Source organism: Corvus cornix, chromosome 1A, assembly GCF_000738735.6.
Source record: "Corvus cornix cornix isolate S_Up_H32 chromosome 1A, ASM73873v5, whole genome shotgun sequence".
Classification (NCBI taxonomy): Eukaryota; Metazoa; Chordata; class Aves; order Passeriformes; family Corvidae; genus Corvus; species Corvus cornix.
The window spans coordinates 21,885,316-21,903,640 of record NC_047057.1 but is presented as its reverse complement, the minus strand read 5'-3'; the positions used below and the strand labels follow the sequence as shown (position 1 = coordinate 21,903,640).

General features: G+C 38.9%; 1 protein-coding gene across 7 annotated transcripts in view; it reads left to right on the top strand.

Moving 5' to 3' along the window:
- PTPRZ1 (protein tyrosine phosphatase receptor type Z1) overlaps window positions 1–15,843 on the top strand; it is a 130,899-nt gene extending 115,056 nt beyond the window's left edge. For 2 of the 7 annotated variants that reach the window (XM_039571310.1, XM_039571306.1), the window contains exons 16-31: window positions 1,088–1,108; window positions 1,272–1,368; window positions 2,795–2,877; window positions 3,597–3,731; window positions 4,977–5,111; window positions 6,093–6,256; window positions 6,983–7,066; window positions 8,504–8,639; window positions 9,598–9,744; window positions 10,374–10,467; window positions 10,714–10,787; window positions 11,744–11,872; window positions 13,030–13,176; window positions 13,472–13,614; window positions 14,166–14,301; window positions 14,813–15,843. In XM_039571310.1, the coding sequence (XP_039427244.1) occupies window positions 1,088–1,108; window positions 1,272–1,368; window positions 2,795–2,877; window positions 3,597–3,731; window positions 4,977–5,111; window positions 6,093–6,256; window positions 6,983–7,066; window positions 8,504–8,639; window positions 9,598–9,744; window positions 10,374–10,467; window positions 10,714–10,787; window positions 11,744–11,872; window positions 13,030–13,176; window positions 13,472–13,614; window positions 14,166–14,301; window positions 14,813–14,953 (1,866 nt within the window). In that variant the 3' untranslated portion in view covers window positions 14,954–15,843. The remainder of the gene's footprint in view (window positions 1–1,087; window positions 1,109–1,271; window positions 1,369–2,794; window positions 2,878–3,596; window positions 3,732–4,976; window positions 5,112–6,092; window positions 6,257–6,982; window positions 7,067–8,503; window positions 8,640–9,597; window positions 9,745–10,373; window positions 10,468–10,713; window positions 10,788–11,743; window positions 11,873–13,029; window positions 13,177–13,471; window positions 13,615–14,165; window positions 14,302–14,812) is intronic. The other 5 variants (XM_039571312.1, XM_039571309.1, XM_039571313.1 and 2 more) reach the window with 3 other exon arrangements.
- The last annotated feature ends 2,482 nt before the right edge of the window (window positions 15,844–18,325 follow it).

Here is an 18,325-nt window from a genome sequence, read left to right as displayed (position 1 = left end):
TTTTCCTTAATTACAGAAGTGATCTAAAGACAAAATATAGTGCGTGTCACCGAACTACAGCAGCACCATCTGACATATTTCATGCTAGTTTTAACTATTGCAAAGAAAAGTCAGTGTCCTCATCATTTCTTGGTGATCCTTTTTCTGCTTTGTGGACTACTCCAGAATTAGTGTCCAGTTCTTTTCTCTACTGATAGAAAACTTAGAAGATTGGGAAAAACTGAAATACAGTAATTGTCTTTGCAGAGTTAGCATACATTTGAAGAGTACAAAGGCGGTTCAGATTTTTTGGGGGGGGGAGGGTAGCAAGTTTTTTTATATTACTACAAAATAACATTTAAAATCTAATTTTTAGACTGACAACCACTTTTTATACATATATTTAAGTAGATTAAGGTCACTGACATTAAAATGAATTACAAAAAGTGTTGGGAAGCATCATTAGTACTTTTAGTGATGGCAATATATTTGCTATTTAACAGTGTGGGACTTATAAATGCTTGAGTTTCCTGTCAACTAAAGTAATCAATAAAATGAATTAATTTTGTGAGTCTTAGAGAGTTTGTGCCTGTCTTCTCAAGCCTGTCTCTCTTTATAAAATCGTTGAAATTGCTGGCAGCCAGAGTGAGGGCTGTAACTCTGTCTTTCCCCAGAGTGCTCTGAGGCTGGCTGGACAACACACAGTCCTGCTTCAGTGGAGGTTTTGCAGCTGAATGCAAAGAGAGCAAAAGCATTCCCCAGAGAAACTGATGCATTTATAAGGACCAATAAAAATTCCAATGAACTGTTAAATTTACAGATAATCTGGCTAAAGTCTGTAGTGTTGCTCATATGTACAAGCTTTCACTGGCCTAAGATCTAACATTAAAGATAGGAAAAGAGATGCCATAATTTTAACTGGGAAAATTACCTGTTGTTTCCTTTAGGAGTTTTGTCAAAATACACAGTTTTGTTGTTATTATGGATATATTGCATGACCATAACTGTTTTCCATATAGTAATTGTAATTTATATAAACACTTATCCATTTGTTCTGTGCTGTGGAATTTGATTTTTTTTACTTTTTTTGCATTCATTCCCTCATTAGACACTGAAAGAGTTTTATCAGGTAAGGAATTATTTCACTGCATTTTTTTTTAGCAATGAAGTAGTTGTAAAATATCATAGATAATTGGGTGTAAGGTTGTGGTTCTTTTCATGCTTACTTACTGTATTTAAAGACATTTTATGTATGTTAATACTTACTAAAGAATGGCATACTTTTTTTTCAGGAAATCCAGAGCTGTACTGTAGATCTAGGTATTACATCAGACAGCTCTAATCACCCTGACAACAAGAATAAGAATAGATACATAAACATTGTTGCTTGTAAGTAAAAGTATCACTTGTTGTTTTGTGCAAGAAATAATTACAGACAAGTATAGATTTATATGTTATTAGTGGGAGCAAAAATACTTCTACACTGAAACCTCCAGCTACTGTTCAGCAAAGTGCTCCTTGGAGAGGAGTTAGCATGAGATTCCACATCTCTTCAAGTTAGGCCTCTGACATTCTGCTGCTTTGATGAGCATGTGTCAGCAAGACATATTCGTGTCTTCTGCGATGACCCAAAGGGAGTTGGGAGATTTCATTATAATGCCATTAGAAAGCCTAAGAAGCTGTGTTTTGATTGTCAAAATTAATCCATCTTTGATTTGGAGTAATGGTGATTTATTGTCTCTATGAGCTTCAAAATCCCTGGATATATTTACTGTCACATATAAACATGAATGTTCTGGTTTTATGTGCCTGGCAACAATGTAGTACAGCATCTTCATTAGCCAGTACACTTGTTTTCCCACTGCATCACTCTCCCAGATTTTTCTGCTCTGAAACACTATTCAGTTTTGTTAATATCTCTTTCAAGCTATTGCCTCTGGGTTTTTGATCATTTGTTGGCGCAATACTTTTTTTAACTCTCCATAGCATTTCGACTTTGTTCTGATTACAAGAAAGCTCTAAATAAATCTAAATCTTCGGCATTCAGCATCACTAAAGCTTAATAGAAAAAGTGACAGAGTCAGCTGTCTGGCAGAAGACAATGTAAACCAGCAACAGGAAATGACAATCCCCCTGGCTAAAGATGTCTCTAAAGGGACAAAAACTCAGGGATTTTCCTCTGTCACTCTGTGTTTGTAGCTGGTCATACGAAATGTGCCAGCCCAGGGGCTGTTTGATTAAAGAGCAGTACAGAGGCAGCTTAGGGCAGCTGAAGTAGCAAGAATCCTCTGTAAGCGACTCGAGTGTAGTTCTTGCAATTGGTGCAGCCTACAGAACGCTTCAGCTCACCCTGATGTAGCCACTGCTGATGCTTCAGATGACCAGCACTTTCAAAGTCTCATTGCTCTCCAGTGTTCTTTTAACTTGGAATTAAAGTTCCTCAACAACGGTGCCTGCTGTCATTTTGAGACATCCCACTGTGCAGATCTGGCAGTCATGACACAGGACTTATGGAAGACCCGTACACATTTACAAGCAGCAGCTAGAGGCCATAGGGGAAATATGTCATAGTGCCTAAAATGATCCGAGGTGCTGCTACTCAGGCCACTAGATTCTGAATCCCTTCAAACTTTGGAGTCATTACTTTATTTTTCTGCAAATTAGAATTTTGAATCTGATTCATACCTAAGGAAAGGATGTTGGCATATGTGATTGTATTGGTCTTATGCATTGTAAAAATACACCTCATTATTTTTACAAGAAAGAATATATTTCTTACCAAAAATTGCTTATTTTCTCCCTTGTTTTACTGCAGATGATCATACTAGGGTTAAATTAGCCCAGCTTGCAGAAAAGGATGGAAAAGTGACTGATTACATTAACGCCAACTATGTCGATGTAAGTGCCTTTTCCTATCTACTGGCCTATTGATCTGTCAGTCTTTTCTGTAAAAAAAAATATGAATGGACATGAATAGGTTTAATGCAAAAGAAGTATCACAATATTACAGATTTTGTTAAAAAAACTTTCGTGGTCTAAGTTAAGCCTACAAAGTTAAAGCAAAGGTAAAATGCCAATTCTTTCTTGGAATCCATCTTCATATTGTAGCAACTGCAGCTTAATGAAGGGCATTTTTTAAGAAAAAATATCCTGTCACATCTGAGTCATTTTAGAGGTATATCTCATCTGAGTGGTTAATTCTTCCCTCTGAGGTAATCTCATGAGAGGAAGAGTCTATTTAGCTGAGAGCCTCACCAAGGCACCATTACCGGTTTTCATTACATAGTTATTTACACATGAGTGATCATGATTCATTTTTTAAACCACTTCTGTAACACATCTCATAATCACTATCATATCAATGTTCTTCCTGAACACGGGCATTTGAACATACATATCCTATTTGCTGGAATGACAAATATTGACATAACAGTTGTATTCATATGTTATCTGATACCACAGGGTTTCTGCAATTTCAATAGTTAAAAACATAAAAGTGCTTAAAAGGTTTTCAAAGTCTTTAAAAATAAATACATTAAATGTCATGTACACCTCCCAACCTCCTTTTGCTCATGGACAGTGATTTGACAAGTGTCATTTCTTATATTTCAATTTAGGGCTACAACAAGCCAAAAGCCTACATTGCAGCTCAAGGGCCACTAAAATCAACAGCAGAAGATTTCTGGAGAATGATATGGGAACATAACGTAGAAGTTATTGTGATGATAACTAATCTCATTGAGAAAGGAAGGGTATGAGTACCTTTGTCTGTTTTTTATTTCTCTGATGTTGGTAGATCTACCTGTAGCAAACTCCTGTCTTTTAAAAATCCGGTTTTGTCATTTATTGAACAAAAATCAATAGTTTGTAGTAGTTGCTTGTACTAGGACTGGCTACAGAAGTATAAAGTTGAGGATTTGTAGAATGAAACTAAAGAAAATATTCAATAAGTCTTGAAAATACCATGTTCTAACCACAAAAAAAATCTTATCCTGAAAAAAAGACTTCTTCTATATAATAGAAGTGGACAGACTGTGGACCTTGTGCCACATTCTGCTACCAGTCTGCTTGCCATCATGCTCTTTGTCAGGGTTGCCTTTGACCATGGAAAGGAGAAGAACATATTTCAGGTGAACTTTTCTGGATATTCACTGTCTGCTCCCTGTTAACATCCTGTACTCCCAGTTCCTTTCCTACTACATGACTAGACACACATTTGTCCAGTGAGACAAAAAGAGGTCAAACCCCATCACAGGGTGTGTGTTTCTCTGATTATGTGGTGCAAGTATACATGTACCCTGGGGTCACATGAGGACACATTGCATCACACTTGCTGCACACTGTGCAGCAGTGCCTAAAATGAATGTAAATCTTACCATACAACCTAAAAAGCATCTCTCAGATGATACAGACACAGCAATTGCAGATGAGGGCTGCCCTAGGAGTACCACTTCATTCGTAACACCATGCTATAAACAAACACTCTTCTAATACTCTTAGAGAAGGCTATATGACTACCCAGCCAAAAGGCTGGACACATCACAGCTCTCTGCTGTACATTCTAGCCATACACAGGCTCACTCTTACCCTGGCTACCAGTTATAAATATTCTCTGCCCATACTACAAACTAATCAAAAGCCACATACAATTCTACTAACTTGGATGTATTCGTATTTTTCCTATAGATCGTGTTGTTTTCTTTAGTTTTTAGAGTGTCTATAGAATGGAAAGTTCCACAACATTAGACCCCTTCAACTCTGATAGTATGATTTAAACCTCTTTTTTGGAGTATTCCAAATGAAGAGCATCTTTGCACAGCCAAAATAACTGTTACTTGTTCTCCTGCACAGAAGATCATGTCTATTTATAAACTGGGTATATTGACAGTCGCTGTACAGTTTTGTGCTTTACTATGCTCTTAAATGTGAATATTTTGGCTTACTAGTTTGACATTTTAGGAGGTTTTTTCCTCTATTTTTTATTTTCTTTTTAACAGAGAAAATGTGACCAGTACTGGCCTGCCGAAGGTAGTGAAGAATATGGGAACTTCTTGGTTACTCAGAAGAGTGTTCATGTACTTGCCTATTACACTGTGAGGAATTTTACTCTTAGAAACACCAAGATCAAAAAGGTTTGTAGCATCCTGAAAACAGAGGTGGGCAAAAGGAAGAGTTAAAAGATGCTCAGAATATTTTTAAAGCAGTTGACAACTCTTTCTGCTGTATATGTAAAGCCGAATCCTGTAGGTCTCAGCCAGCCAAGATGCTTGTCAACTTCAGTTAATTTGACCAGATGAATAAACTCAGAAAACTGTAGGACCATCAGAGAAAAAGCACTGACCACATTGGAGAGCTGACGTGGATTTTGCCTGCCTGGGTAGCAGGACGATACATTTTCAGAAAGAGAGCAACTTGAAGAAAACATGGTATGAGTTAAATTATCCACCTCAGCTCTCCATTTTCCTTTCTAAAGACAGGTGAATCCACACTTACTTTATTGTAACCAGAACCAGCATGCTCTCTCAGCAGGGTGATGTTAGTTACTTTGAGGAGGATTCTGAAAACTTAATTTATTCCAGCCACATAAATGTCCGAGACATCTAGTCTCTCACCCTCCCTGCATAATTAATACATAACGTGCAGCATTTACTCTCAATTAATTTATTCTGCCTATTTTAGGAATGAATCTTTGAATGAGATTACCTGCTTTCTGAAGGAATCCCTGCCTCTGTGTTGCCATGGAGGAAGGGAGCTTAGAAAAGCAGCCTAGACAAGGCTACTTACCTTGTAGACCACTAAAGCTGGGTGAGATGAATCCTACTCTTTCTGTTCACTCAACAGAGGAGCAGAGTGGCAGGAAGAGCTGGTGACTCTTGAGAGCAGTTGTAATATGTTATCTCTCCAGTGCTTGTAGTCTTTCTCTATGGCTTCCTAAGAGACAGTGTCAGGTCATTTTTCCACTCAGTGGGCAACCTGGTGAGACAGAAGCACTGGCCCTTCCCCTTCTCTTTGAAGGCTGGAATATTCAGAGCCAGTTCAACAGCTATTAGGTACAGAAAGAAAATAAAGGAAGATATGGGCTGCTTACATGTGGAATTATGTTTCTGTTGCAGGGTTCCCAGAAGGGGAGGTCTAGTGGACGCATAGTGACTCAGTACCATTATACCCAGTGGCCTGACATGGGTGTTCCAGAATACACACTGCCCGTTCTCACCTTTGTGCGGAAGGCATCGCATGCGAAGCGCCACGCTGTTGGGCCTGTTGTGGTTCATTGCAGGTGTGGTTTTTAGTCCTGTAAGGTTCACTCCACTTTTGTTTTGCAGAAAAAAATAATTTCTCGGTGGGTTAAGCAAAATTTCACTCTTGCATTTAACAATTCCTGATGGAATAAGATTAATTTCTTAGCTGATATTCTTATCTGATATTTCTCTCCTTCGTAAGGCCAACTAATCAACTGTCTGTGCCACTTCTGTAAATCCGTCAATCTCCATAAACAAGATGATGCTGCTCTGCACTATGTTCTTTTTCTTTTTTTGCAAAAGTGCTTTTACTTCTTTTTTTTTTCCCACATTTCTGTACTGCTCTCCTGAATGCTATGAGCTTACCAGATACATGTGTGGGGATAAATGTTTCATTTCTGCAAATATATCATTAGGATGCTTTTGGCTCATGCTTTCTTTGGTGCAGGGATACTCTGTAATCCTAAGAGGAGCTCTGTGCACAAGAGAAGACTCACTCTATTCCTGGCTGAACTACAACTCTGCTGTTTTTAACATTACTCTGGGCTCTAGCAGTCATTTGCAACGGAGGAGCATTCTGGGGAACGGTTGAGGTCTGCATGTGCCGCAGTGTGCAGGCAGGTGTTCTGTCAGTGCTCACTAAAACTGGCAGTTCAGGGAAAATTGGTTAAAAAGGGCTTGTAGGACCTGGAATGACTTCACAATGCCCATGAAGGACTGGGTTGTTGTAAAATATATAAGCAGGTTCTGGTTTTCCGCTGTAGTACCTCACCTTTGATGGAACATTTGGAAAGAGAACCTCCTCATGAATTCTGTCCTTCTGGAGCTGACTCTGAGAAAGCGAACAGGTAAAGTCACCTCACAAATGCTGCAAATGAAGATATTTTATTTGTGGGATGATCTAATCTGACTGACATCTGTTTTTAGCTTGGAAAATGAAAATGCCGTATCTTATTGTTCTGCTGCTATTTACATCCTGCCTGTTCTTGGGAAATTCAAAATGTCAAGCCTGAGATTGCTGAGATATCAGCAATACATTAGGAGTCAATTCAGTTGAGTTTTTAAAAAGTGAGTAGTGGTAAGTCATGTGGCTTCAGTCAGACCTCTCCCTTGGGTCATAGGTATTAACTCACCTCTGTCTGTAGGCAGTTTTGTACATTTTTTAGCTAACCTGACCCCATGCACTATGGAATTTCAAAGGAATCATCTCATGTTGGAAATGTAACTTTTATTTATATTTACAGGCTATATGGAAGACACAAATGATGAGATGTATGAAACTTATTTTAGCTATTTTTATTTGGTACTTTTCATGTTTTTTCTTTCATAACAAGTACAGATGGCGTCTGGTAATCTTTGGACTTCTTTGTGTCTAACAGAGTGTTAACAACCTGGACCTTTGAATTTCATATCATACTTATTTAGACAGTTTATTACAGCAATCTAAGCTCACACTACCTATGCTCTGTGCCCTCTCTGTGGCAGAAATGAGATGACTGAATTAGCATGTATGGACTGAGCTGGATCTGCCCAGAGGGGACCATGCAGGCCCAGCACGGTGCTGCTCTCAAATTACATGTACAGTACACATAATGTTCCTTCATATCTTAGAGGGGAACTACAAGGGACTATTTTATAAAAGAGATTTTTTCTTTAATTTTGTGATACAACTGGTTTTATACTACATTAATCAGAGTTCATAACAGGAATGAGCTGATTAACCCTTACTTCTCCATTTTCTATTTTTAAAAAGGTTTTCAACAATTGCTTGCCATCTTAGCTTTGTTTAAAGAGTGCTAAGCTTTTTTCTCTTACAGATATACTCTCAAGAGTTCTGCCATTTCCTGGGGTTTATCTTTGAAATCTCCTATAATGTAGTGGGTGGAATAATGCAACTTTTGCTTTAAAGTGCCGTTTTGACATAGAGGAATTTGAACACATTAAGTGTGCCCAAATGCTGACATATACCACCTTTTCTAGATATACTTGGCAAAGTATCCTAAGGAATATCAGAAGCCTGAAAATGGCAGACCTGCAGGAAACCCCTTAGTTCTATTTCAGCCAATAGTTTAAAAATCATTTGAGAAAATAGTGTTTAGGTCTATTCTTGCACAAAGAAAAAGATTACTATCAGCCTCAAACCTTTAGCAAAGTATATTGTATAATAAATTCATTTGCAGAGGGAAATATTCCCTATGCAGCAGTTTGTTGAAAAAACTGTGTATGGAACAGTTCTTTCCATTAGCGTTTTACTTCAGGCTCAAGACTGTTTTTTTGTTTTATAGTGCTGGTGTTGGAAGGACAGGCACATACATAGTGTTAGACAGCATGCTACAGCAAATTCAGCATGAAGGGACAGTCAACATATTTGGATTCTTAAAACACATACGTACCCAAAGGAACTACTTGGTGCAGACTGAGGTAAGAATAAAATATAAATAGCATGAGACTATTACAAACTATTTCTGATTGCAGGAGGAGAGATGATGCAGTGCTCTTTTTGGCACCACCAGACAGACAGAAACCAGTCACCAGACTGGGTGGGATTTTCCCTTTTGCTTGCCTTGGTTTTATAGAGACATCCTTCTAGGCATGCTTAGAGCAGTGCACTAGAAATTACCTTTCTGTGGGCTCTTGTCTGTTTATTAAGGAGGACTCAGAAGGAAACCTGTATAAATCATGTTTCCCACAGTAGGGCTTTCTTGGCAGGACTTGTATTTTTGTCACGGAGCTTTTTGAGGAAGCACCATTATCAGGTGTTCAGATCTTCACTGAACCTCATCAAACAGTTTATATTAGGCAATAAAATATGGGGAAAAAAGCTGTTTCAGACAGAAAATTAGATATAGATGCTTTAAACTGAAGATTATATATAAAATATTGAAAGACCAAGAGAAAACAGTAAGGGCAACAGCAGGGCATTTGAAAGTCTATTTCAGGTTTCAGGAACAGGTGTTTAGATTCCCCAGTGCCTTTCAACAGAAAAGAAGTTAATCAACAGCTAGGGCACTTGTTCCAAAGGATATGAGGGAGAAAATAGAGGATAGCAGTAAGAACTAGAGGCAGGACTGGCTTGAAAATTTGACTTAAGGCTGTGCTTGCATTTTTAACTCTATTCTGTTAATGTGAGATATCACAAGTAGTGAGGATTTGGTATTATATTATATATATATGTGTATGTATGTATTGCAAGTATAATTGTCAATTGTGCTTGTAAATGCGTACTGTCACTGCAGAGGGACAGCCTTTGTTGTAGAAGATCACATTTGAGAAAACCTCTGAAAAAATACTGACCACATCAGAAGTGGCAGCTTAACCAGAGGTATCTAGGGGAATCTGAAAATCATGAGAGCTCAGAGGTTTGGTTTTGTTTTCCTAGGAGCAATACATCTTCATTCATGATGCACTGGTCGAAGCAATACTCAGTAAAGAAACAGAAGTCCTTGAGACTCACATTCATGCCTATGTTAATGCTCTCTTGATACCTGGACCAACAGGAAAGACCAGACTGGAGAAACAATTCAAGGTGAGCTCTCGGAGATAGTAGTGTGAAAATCTTTAGGTTTTTAAGCCCTGAATGAATTAAAAGTATCTCAACATAACTTTCATCAGCTTTCTCTACCTAAAATTTAACTGCTGAGCCTAAATTCAGATTAAACGTACTGAACGAATGCAGTCAGTTGGGACAAAAGAATTATTTTCATATTCTTAAACAAGGGATCCAGCAAAAAAAATCCACAAAAAAGAGATCATGAGAAATAGGACAGTAAATAGATTTTGGAAACTCTTAACTGCATGCCTTTGAAGAAAGATCTCAAAGGTACAAATGTCTGGAAAGATACTATTCTGGCAAATACATCATGAACTATATTGATCAATCAGTGTACTCCCCTCAGTGTACAGCACTGGCTAGATGACAGACTTCACCTTCAAAGATATGCTTATTGATCTAGGATTCAAGAATAATTTGAACTGCTAAGAACAGTGAAGAAAAAATATTCTGGTGACTTGCTAAGTAGTTTAGACAGATAACTAGATAACTACAGTTAAGGGAGACAGCAAACCTGCAATATATGCACCCTTCTGTTTAATGCAGCTTATGAAGGAATGGCTTTTCTACAGTTACCTGACTTTTTTTTAACTTCATTGTTTCAGTTGCTGAGCCAGTCTAACACACAGCAGTGTGATTATTCGACTGCACTCAAACAGTGTAACAGAGAAAAGAACCGAACCTCATCTATCATTCCTGGTAAGCTTGATCAAATCCTCATCAAGAACTGAAGGCATCTGCATTGGTTTGGAGCAATGTTTTGTAAAGTATTTGTAGTGAAGAAGTGCTTTAAGAATTATGCACAGGAAAATAAAATAGATGGCTGGATAGCACTTTATTCTGATTGATAGAGCTCAGGGTTATCATTACTGTGAGATGTGAGATAATTGCTATAGTATTATAAGAGTCATTGCAACATGTTTATGAATTCATAATTTTTTACAGTGGAAAGATCTAGAGTGGGTATCTCATCACTATCTGGTGAAGGCACAGACTACATCAATGCTTCCTATATTATGGTAAGTCAGTTAATATACTGGTGAAAAACAATGCACAGCTGTTTCCAGAGCTGCCATGCAGCCGAGTTAGGGTGGCACAATCCTGATTTTGAAAGCTGCTTTCTTCCACTATTCACTCTGCCTGAAAGAGTTACTTCCCCCAGGAAGTACTATTGCCATTATTACTGGTCTTAAATTTGGTAAAAGTGCATTGCATTTTAACAATCTGTAGAAACATAAATCACATCATAGTTTCAAAAACTGTTAAAGCTAAATGCCACTTACGGGAAGATCTTTTGAGATGAACTGTGTTAAATAACTAGTTAGTTTTCAATGTCTGTACTGTGGTTTGCCTTCCTACCTGCTCATCCTACAGAGCTTTTGCAACTGGCATAGCCTTGGATACCACAGTTCATCAGCTTTCCATTATCTTTTTGTTCTCTGGGTTTTGTTCAACTCTTTCCCCCTTCAATAGCTGAGAGGGAGGAGTAAATGCCTCCTGGACATTCAGGAAAGAAATGGGAAAGCTCTCTGCCATGATATGTGTACATGATCTTTCAGGTACGTTACTGCATAGGAACTCTCTTTTCTGGTAGGAGTTTGATCTGAGATATCTGTGTAAATTAAGAAACTGCTTGGGATTTTTGCAGCTCTTTCAAGTATTCTTTTATTTGGTTCAGGTAGTCAGTCATTTTTATTATGAGTTGCCTCTTTGAGTCTTCTCTGATCTCTTTTGTCCTTTTTTTATCATTTTTTTTTTAAGTTTCAAAAATTGTTTCAGTGTAATTGAATTTATTCTTTTCCCATGGAAAATACTTCCATGGAAGTTTTATATTTTTCTAATATTTGCAGGAAACTAAAGAAGGAACAAGTGTGCAATGTATTTTCTAGGTTCTCGCGTTGTCCACTAGAAGCTTCCTTTAAGCATTAATACTTGGGTAGCAATTCTGAGTCTGTCTTTTTTTTTTTTTTTGTAGGGCTATTATCAAAGTAATGAATTCATTATTACTCAGCATCCCTTACTACACACTATCAAGGATTTCTGGAGAATGATATGGGACCATAACGCCCAGTTAATAGTCATGCTTCCTGATAGCCAGAATATGGTGAGTTCTGTGTCTGATTGTTATGGGTTTATGTATGAATTTTATTAGTGTTACCATTTTGAAATATGCAGGATATGAGAAAATATCTTGCATTCTGCAAAACACAGTTAAAAATTAATAACACCAAACTGAGTGTAAAATCCCCAAGTCATCTAGCAGAAATCTAGAAATCCTTGTCTAGACAGATTGTGATTGGATTGAAAAAGTATTAAATCAGTCCTGTACAATTTATAAAAGGAGCCAAACAGCACAAGTAACCATTATGCAAGGTTAGGTTTTGCTCCACAACTTAGTTGTAATATGGCTTCTTAGCCATTATTAGGTAAGGGCAGAAGTGTGAGGTTGTTTCTCGCAGGACAGCAGCTGGTGGGACCTGGGCAGGGCCAGGACCACCAGTGGCCAAGCATTTCTCACATGTGAAAGAAGCCCTTGGGGTGCACAAGTGGCCAGGAGCACTGCCAGCAGGGTGGGCACACAGGGCATGGGGCAGCAGTTCCTGCAGAAGGGTGGGCAGGAAGGGCACTGAAGGGCTGCCAGCTTGACCAGGGAGCAGTAGCACCCACCCAGCAGACAGCCATGGCCTCTCTGCGCTCTGCATCCACCACAACCGGAACCCACCCCAATTTCCCTGCAACACACACAATAGGCAGACGGGATACATGACAAGGAGCATTCCCTATCCATCTGACCATTTTGGTTATTCAAACTATTAGAGGATTTTCTTTAAAAAGCCCATCTCTCTTTGTTTCTGTTGTCAAACAGAAAGGATGCTTCCATGAGAACCTTTTTCTGCACTTTCAGATAGTCCCAGGACCACACATACATTACAACACACCAGTTAAGTTTATCCTGTGACCATGGACTATGCGCAGCACAGCACAGCCTGAAGGCCAGGCTGGATGTGTGGCACAAGGTAGCACTGCAGGTTCCTTGCTGTATGGGTCCACAGGGTACATTGGTCTTCTGGTCAGGATCACTGCAGAGGTGTTTGAAAACCATCATTTTGCCATTGTTAAACCACTCAAAATTTGATTTGTCAATTTAAATCTAGATGGCTGGATTGATTATATACGTGACACATTATTTATTATATTAGATTTTGTGTTGTAAGAGCTCAACATTACTTACTTTTATGACTTCATTTTTTTTTCCTGGAGGCTGAAGATGAATTTGTGTACTGGCCAAACAAAGATGAGCCTATAAACTGTGAGAGTTTCAAAGTCACTATGATTGCTGAAGAACACAAATGTCTGTCTAACGAGGAGAAGCTCATAATCCAAGACTTCATTTTAGAAGCTACACAGGTAACACTGTCATAAATGTGACTCAGGACTTGATTTGTTAAAGGTAATGCCCACATCTTCTTACATTTTTGATGTTAAATGACAGATAAAAAATCCATACTCTAGAAACATCCATGGAGGGAGTAACGTCTATAAGGTAATATGATGACAAAGGGAATAGTCCAACCTCCACTGCAGTGGGGTTCTGCATCTGGAGACTGGAGCTGGAACAAGGTGACGGAAAAGAATAAAGAAAGTCAATCTTTTACAAAATTGACTTACGGAGGTTTTTGTTTGGTTTTTTTTAATCATTTAGGATGACTATGTACTTGAAGTGAGGCATTTTCAGTGTCCAAAATGGCCAAATCCTGATAGTCCTATAAGTAAAACTTTTGAACTGATCAGCATCATCAAAGAGGAAGCTTCCAACCGTGATGGGCCCATGATTGTACATGATGAGTAAGAACTGCACTTTCCTGTTTGTTTTGATGCTTTTCTGTAGAACCATCCTTTCACTGAGTAAAAGCTGCTGAAACAAGGCACAGTCTGCACTTAACAATAGTGGTAATGCTTCTGTTCCAGCTGCATCAACAAGAGAAACATTTTTATTTTATCATACTTCATTTCAGTTTTATCATTTTGATACTCTGGATGGTTATCAGATAGGTCACTGGAGAGGTAATCAGTTAAGACTCCATTGTCTTTTACTGAAAGAATTAACAGTTTAGATGAGGCACCTTTCCCTTCTCCAGCTGTCCAATAATGGCAAAAAATAACAAAATCTTGAAACACTGAAGGTCCCAAGGCCTTCAGGATTTGGTTAGTAGAGGGTTGTAGAGAAATAACTCTAAGAAGCTGTAGCCAGGTGCCGTGAAAGTTGTTTTAAGCCAGTGCTGGGCAGACCAGCATGACAGAAATTCATCTTACCAGTTTGCCCCAGAATTTGTAATTTCTCCAGCTGTAAAACCTGACCCAGTTTCTAGAGCTTTGTTTTGTTTTACTTTACAAAGGCATGGAGGGGTGACAGCAGGCACTTTCTGTGCATTAACAACTCTGATGCATCAACTGGAAAATGAGAATTCAGTGGATGTTTACCACGTGGCAAAGATGATAAATCTGATGAGGCCTGGAGTCTTTACCGACATTGTAAGTAATAATGTGCACCTTTTTTTCCTATGTGTGACATTATTAGCATGCTTGGATCCTAGGGCAACATTACTGAACTATTCACATCTTAATTTCTGCATGAATTAATGAAAATTGTCTTCCAGGGGTGCTGTAGAAAAAGAAATCTTCTGGATTCTGGAAAGAATTCAGATGAAGAAAAAGAAGAAGAAAAAAGCCAGCAGACAAACAGCAACCCTAATCCTGTCCCCAAATTTGCAATTGAATTTAACAAGGATCAGATTCAGCATGTATTTCTTTTAAAATACAGCTTTCTATCCTACCTGTACTGTGGTCCCTAATGACATGCTTTACATTGTATACAGGGGGAGCCATTAGTCAGAAAATAATAAAGCTGCTAAGTAATGCAATAAATCCTGGAGCACAGTAGATTAACAGACTGACACATCAGCTGTTAATTAATTTTGAGTAACAGTGTCACAAGATAACTCTTTCTGCCAACATCCTGAGTGTATTCTCTTTTCTTCTCCAGGAACAGTACCAGTTTCTCTACAAAGCTATTCTCAGCCTTGTCAGCACAAGACAAGAAGAAAACCCCTCAGCATCTATGGACAGTAATGGCTCAGCTTTACCTGATGGAAATGCAGCTGAAAGTTTAGAATCTTTAGTTTAATTAACACATCAGATTAAACATAAACATCACTGCATCACACCAATCACACCTGGAGTTTTACCATTATTATTTTCAGTTTTATACCTTGGGTGGGAAAAATCTGTCCAGTCAGTATATATATAATCAGATCCCAACCATTGGTCAAACCAAGTTATTTCTGTTATATATGACTTTACCGTGGAACTTTTATCATCAACAATGCGTGCCTTTTCTCGAAAGATTTATTGTAATACGTTGTTACATCTGGACTAACTTGATTGACTTTTACAGTGTTTCTAATAATTGAATTGTGGTATTTTTTTCAGTATTAGTTTTTTTGATTTATCTGGCTTTACTTTTAACTTAAAATTACCATATTTATAGATGTTAGGGAATCCTCAATTACAAACATGTCATGGGTTTAGTATTTGGTTTATTTGCTGTATTTATAACAATTTACATTTGCTAGAAATGCAACTTTTAATATAGTAGAATGTAAATAAAATCCTGCTCTACATAACATTCAACATTTTAAGACTCCAATTAGACATTTAGAATAGTAATCTGATACTTACTGTAAATACTGCTACTTCTGTAGTGATCCATGGACCAAATTTATATTTATAATTGTAGATTTTTATATTTTACTACAGAGTCAGTTTTCTAGTTCTGTGTAATTGCCTTGTTAAAATGATGTAGTCAGTATGGTTTTATTTTAACAAAGACTTCTGATATATAACTGTGCATCTTAAGTAATTTACCTTCATATAGCTGCATGTGATTTTAACTTTTGTGGGAACTAGAAATCATTTGTTTTGAAATGAAAAGTTTTTATGAGAATAACACTGTACTTGGCATTGTTAAATTGTTTTTACCCTGGTATTGCAAAAATAAATATAAATATTCCAGTCTGTGCTTAGTATTCTTCCACATACAGTATACAGTCTTCACTGCCATGCAGGAGAGCTTTTACTTACAAGAGCAAGGACTTAAGGCTGATCTGCAGACAGCTGCTCTTCCCATGGAATCTGCAAGTTCAGGAGACACTTATAGAAAACTTTTCTGTTTTTTAATCTCTGCTCCACTCCTACCCATACCTATAGCGTCCACATTAGCTCCTTTTTTAGTGTCTCCTCCCACATCTTGCAGTCTGGTCACCCACGGGTTAATGGGCTGTTGCAGGTGTCCCAATTGCCTTAGCTGGCCCCTCCCAAGACACCTCCCTGCTGGCTTGGCTTCAGATCATTGATTCGGCTGCTGAGCTCTTTGCTGCTGCCTCCTTTGGCAAGGCAACAGCCAAACTTTGGGAAGCAATAAAGCAAGCAATCTCTGCAGAAACGAAAGCAAATTGTTTCAAGTTGGCCTCAATCATTTTCTGTAACCTTCAGAACTGGCAAGAAAAGAGACTGCTTGTACTGAAGATTGCACCATGAGGGGCTGGAGGAGCCCGGAACAGAGTAAGACACTTGTTTAAAACTAGCATGGGCAGTGAGACCAACTATTTTCTCACTTTATACAGTTTATACAGTAGCTATGTAGAAATATTGAGAGCAGAAATACTGTTCTGGAGTAAAATGTACAGAAAATAATGGACCTTTTCTGAGATGAAAACTAAGCATGGAAAAAGACAGGCCTGATGTGGGCTTGGAGATTTTAGCTGATTGATTCCTAGAGTAGGCATGTGTAAGGGAGCTCAGTGTGTCAGCAGATGGATCTAGACCCCCTCAGCAGTGTGTGATTGAGGATAGGTGGAGCTGCAACAAAGCCAAAATGAATTTAGATTTGGAAGAATCTAAAGAGCAGAATCTTTAAAGAATCCTCATACTGTTGATACATGAGTGTGAAGGTCCTAGACAAGGAGACAGACTGGCACAGAATGTCAAAATAGGTAGCAGTAAGGCAGACTTTTTCATGCTCTTGTCCTCTTTCATTACAAGAAAAATAATCATATAGACAAAACAATGTATCACAGAACCGCAGGGATGGTGTAAGTTTGGAAGGAACCACTGGAGGTCATCTAGCCCATGTAACATAGGGAGGTTTTGTAAAACTGTGTTATAATATTAATGTGATTAAATTCTCTTTTACTTTTGACACTTTCTAACCACAGTTCAGTCCAAGAGGTTAGGGAGTGGTTGAATCCATTGGACTTGGGACCCTCGACATTTCCCCTTCCCCATCCACTGCATGCAGGATGATTCTCCTGTAAGCCCAAAGGCCTTGTGCAGGTCCAGCCAGGGAATATGCAGTGCCCATGTACCACACAGGGAGACACGTGCATACATGCACACAGGATGGTAGAAATAGGATTCATGACACAGAGAATAGGACTAGGATTTTAAAAGGAGGCAGGACAGAGGGCCATGGTCAGGCACAGGGCATGAATGGGTAAAGGGACTGGCCAGCAGCCAGCACATATATGTAAGCACCTTTTACCCCTCTTCTCTCCTTGTTCCTGTGCTTAGAACGGCTCTCCTTAGTGCCTCTGTTTCTCCAACCTTTTCTATCCCTTTGCAGATGAAAAAAGTTCTTACCTAATTACTCTCATGGGTCTTAACTTTGTTACGCCATACCCAAGTGTGAAACCTCAGATGCTGCTGCTTAGATATCTCAGCTATAATGGTGTTATCAAGTTCCCTGGTATTTCTCACTTCACAAGCTTTTCTTTCCAAAAGGTCTCTAATACTGTCTCTGTCCCAGCTCCGTGGGGTCCCGCGTGCCCCCACAGCCGCACGGGTGGGTTCAGTGTTACAGTCGGTAGCACAGAGCCGAGAAGGGCATTTGTGTGCGTTCTGCCAGGAGCATTTATTGCTGCTACACTGCCGAAGGGTGCAGAGGCAAATACCAACATGATCCCAAAACTCACAGTTTTATCTGGGGGTGGGGAAAAGGTGGGACCAGGGAACGGGGACCAATGGGGAAGCTCTGGGGAGTGACGAGGGGTAGAGGCTGACAGCCAACGGGAATTCAAACTGGGATAGATTAACAGAACAGAACACGCATCCTGGGAGAAGCCTTTTTGGTCACCCTAACATAAAGTGGTTCTTGTGGTGCTAGGGACTTGTCTTACTGAAAATTCTCTGTCCCTTGTAATGTATGTTCACCGGCCACCACAGGTCTCCACCAGAGCTTGGCCTTCCCTCACATAACTCCCCTTTAACTGCCTGTGTAGCACCACAAGACTTTATGGCCCTCTTCCTCATTCCTGTTAGCTGCTCACTCTTGCTCCCTCCAGCAAGTTTCTCAGAATTTGTGCAGGTAGTTTAGCCTTGGGCCAGGGGTGCCAGCCATGTGCCCGTAGATACAAGTATTCATCTCTAGTTCAAAGCCATAATTAGTTCATTAAATAATTCAGAGGCAACCTACTTTTCTGGGCCAAAACATCTTTATTCA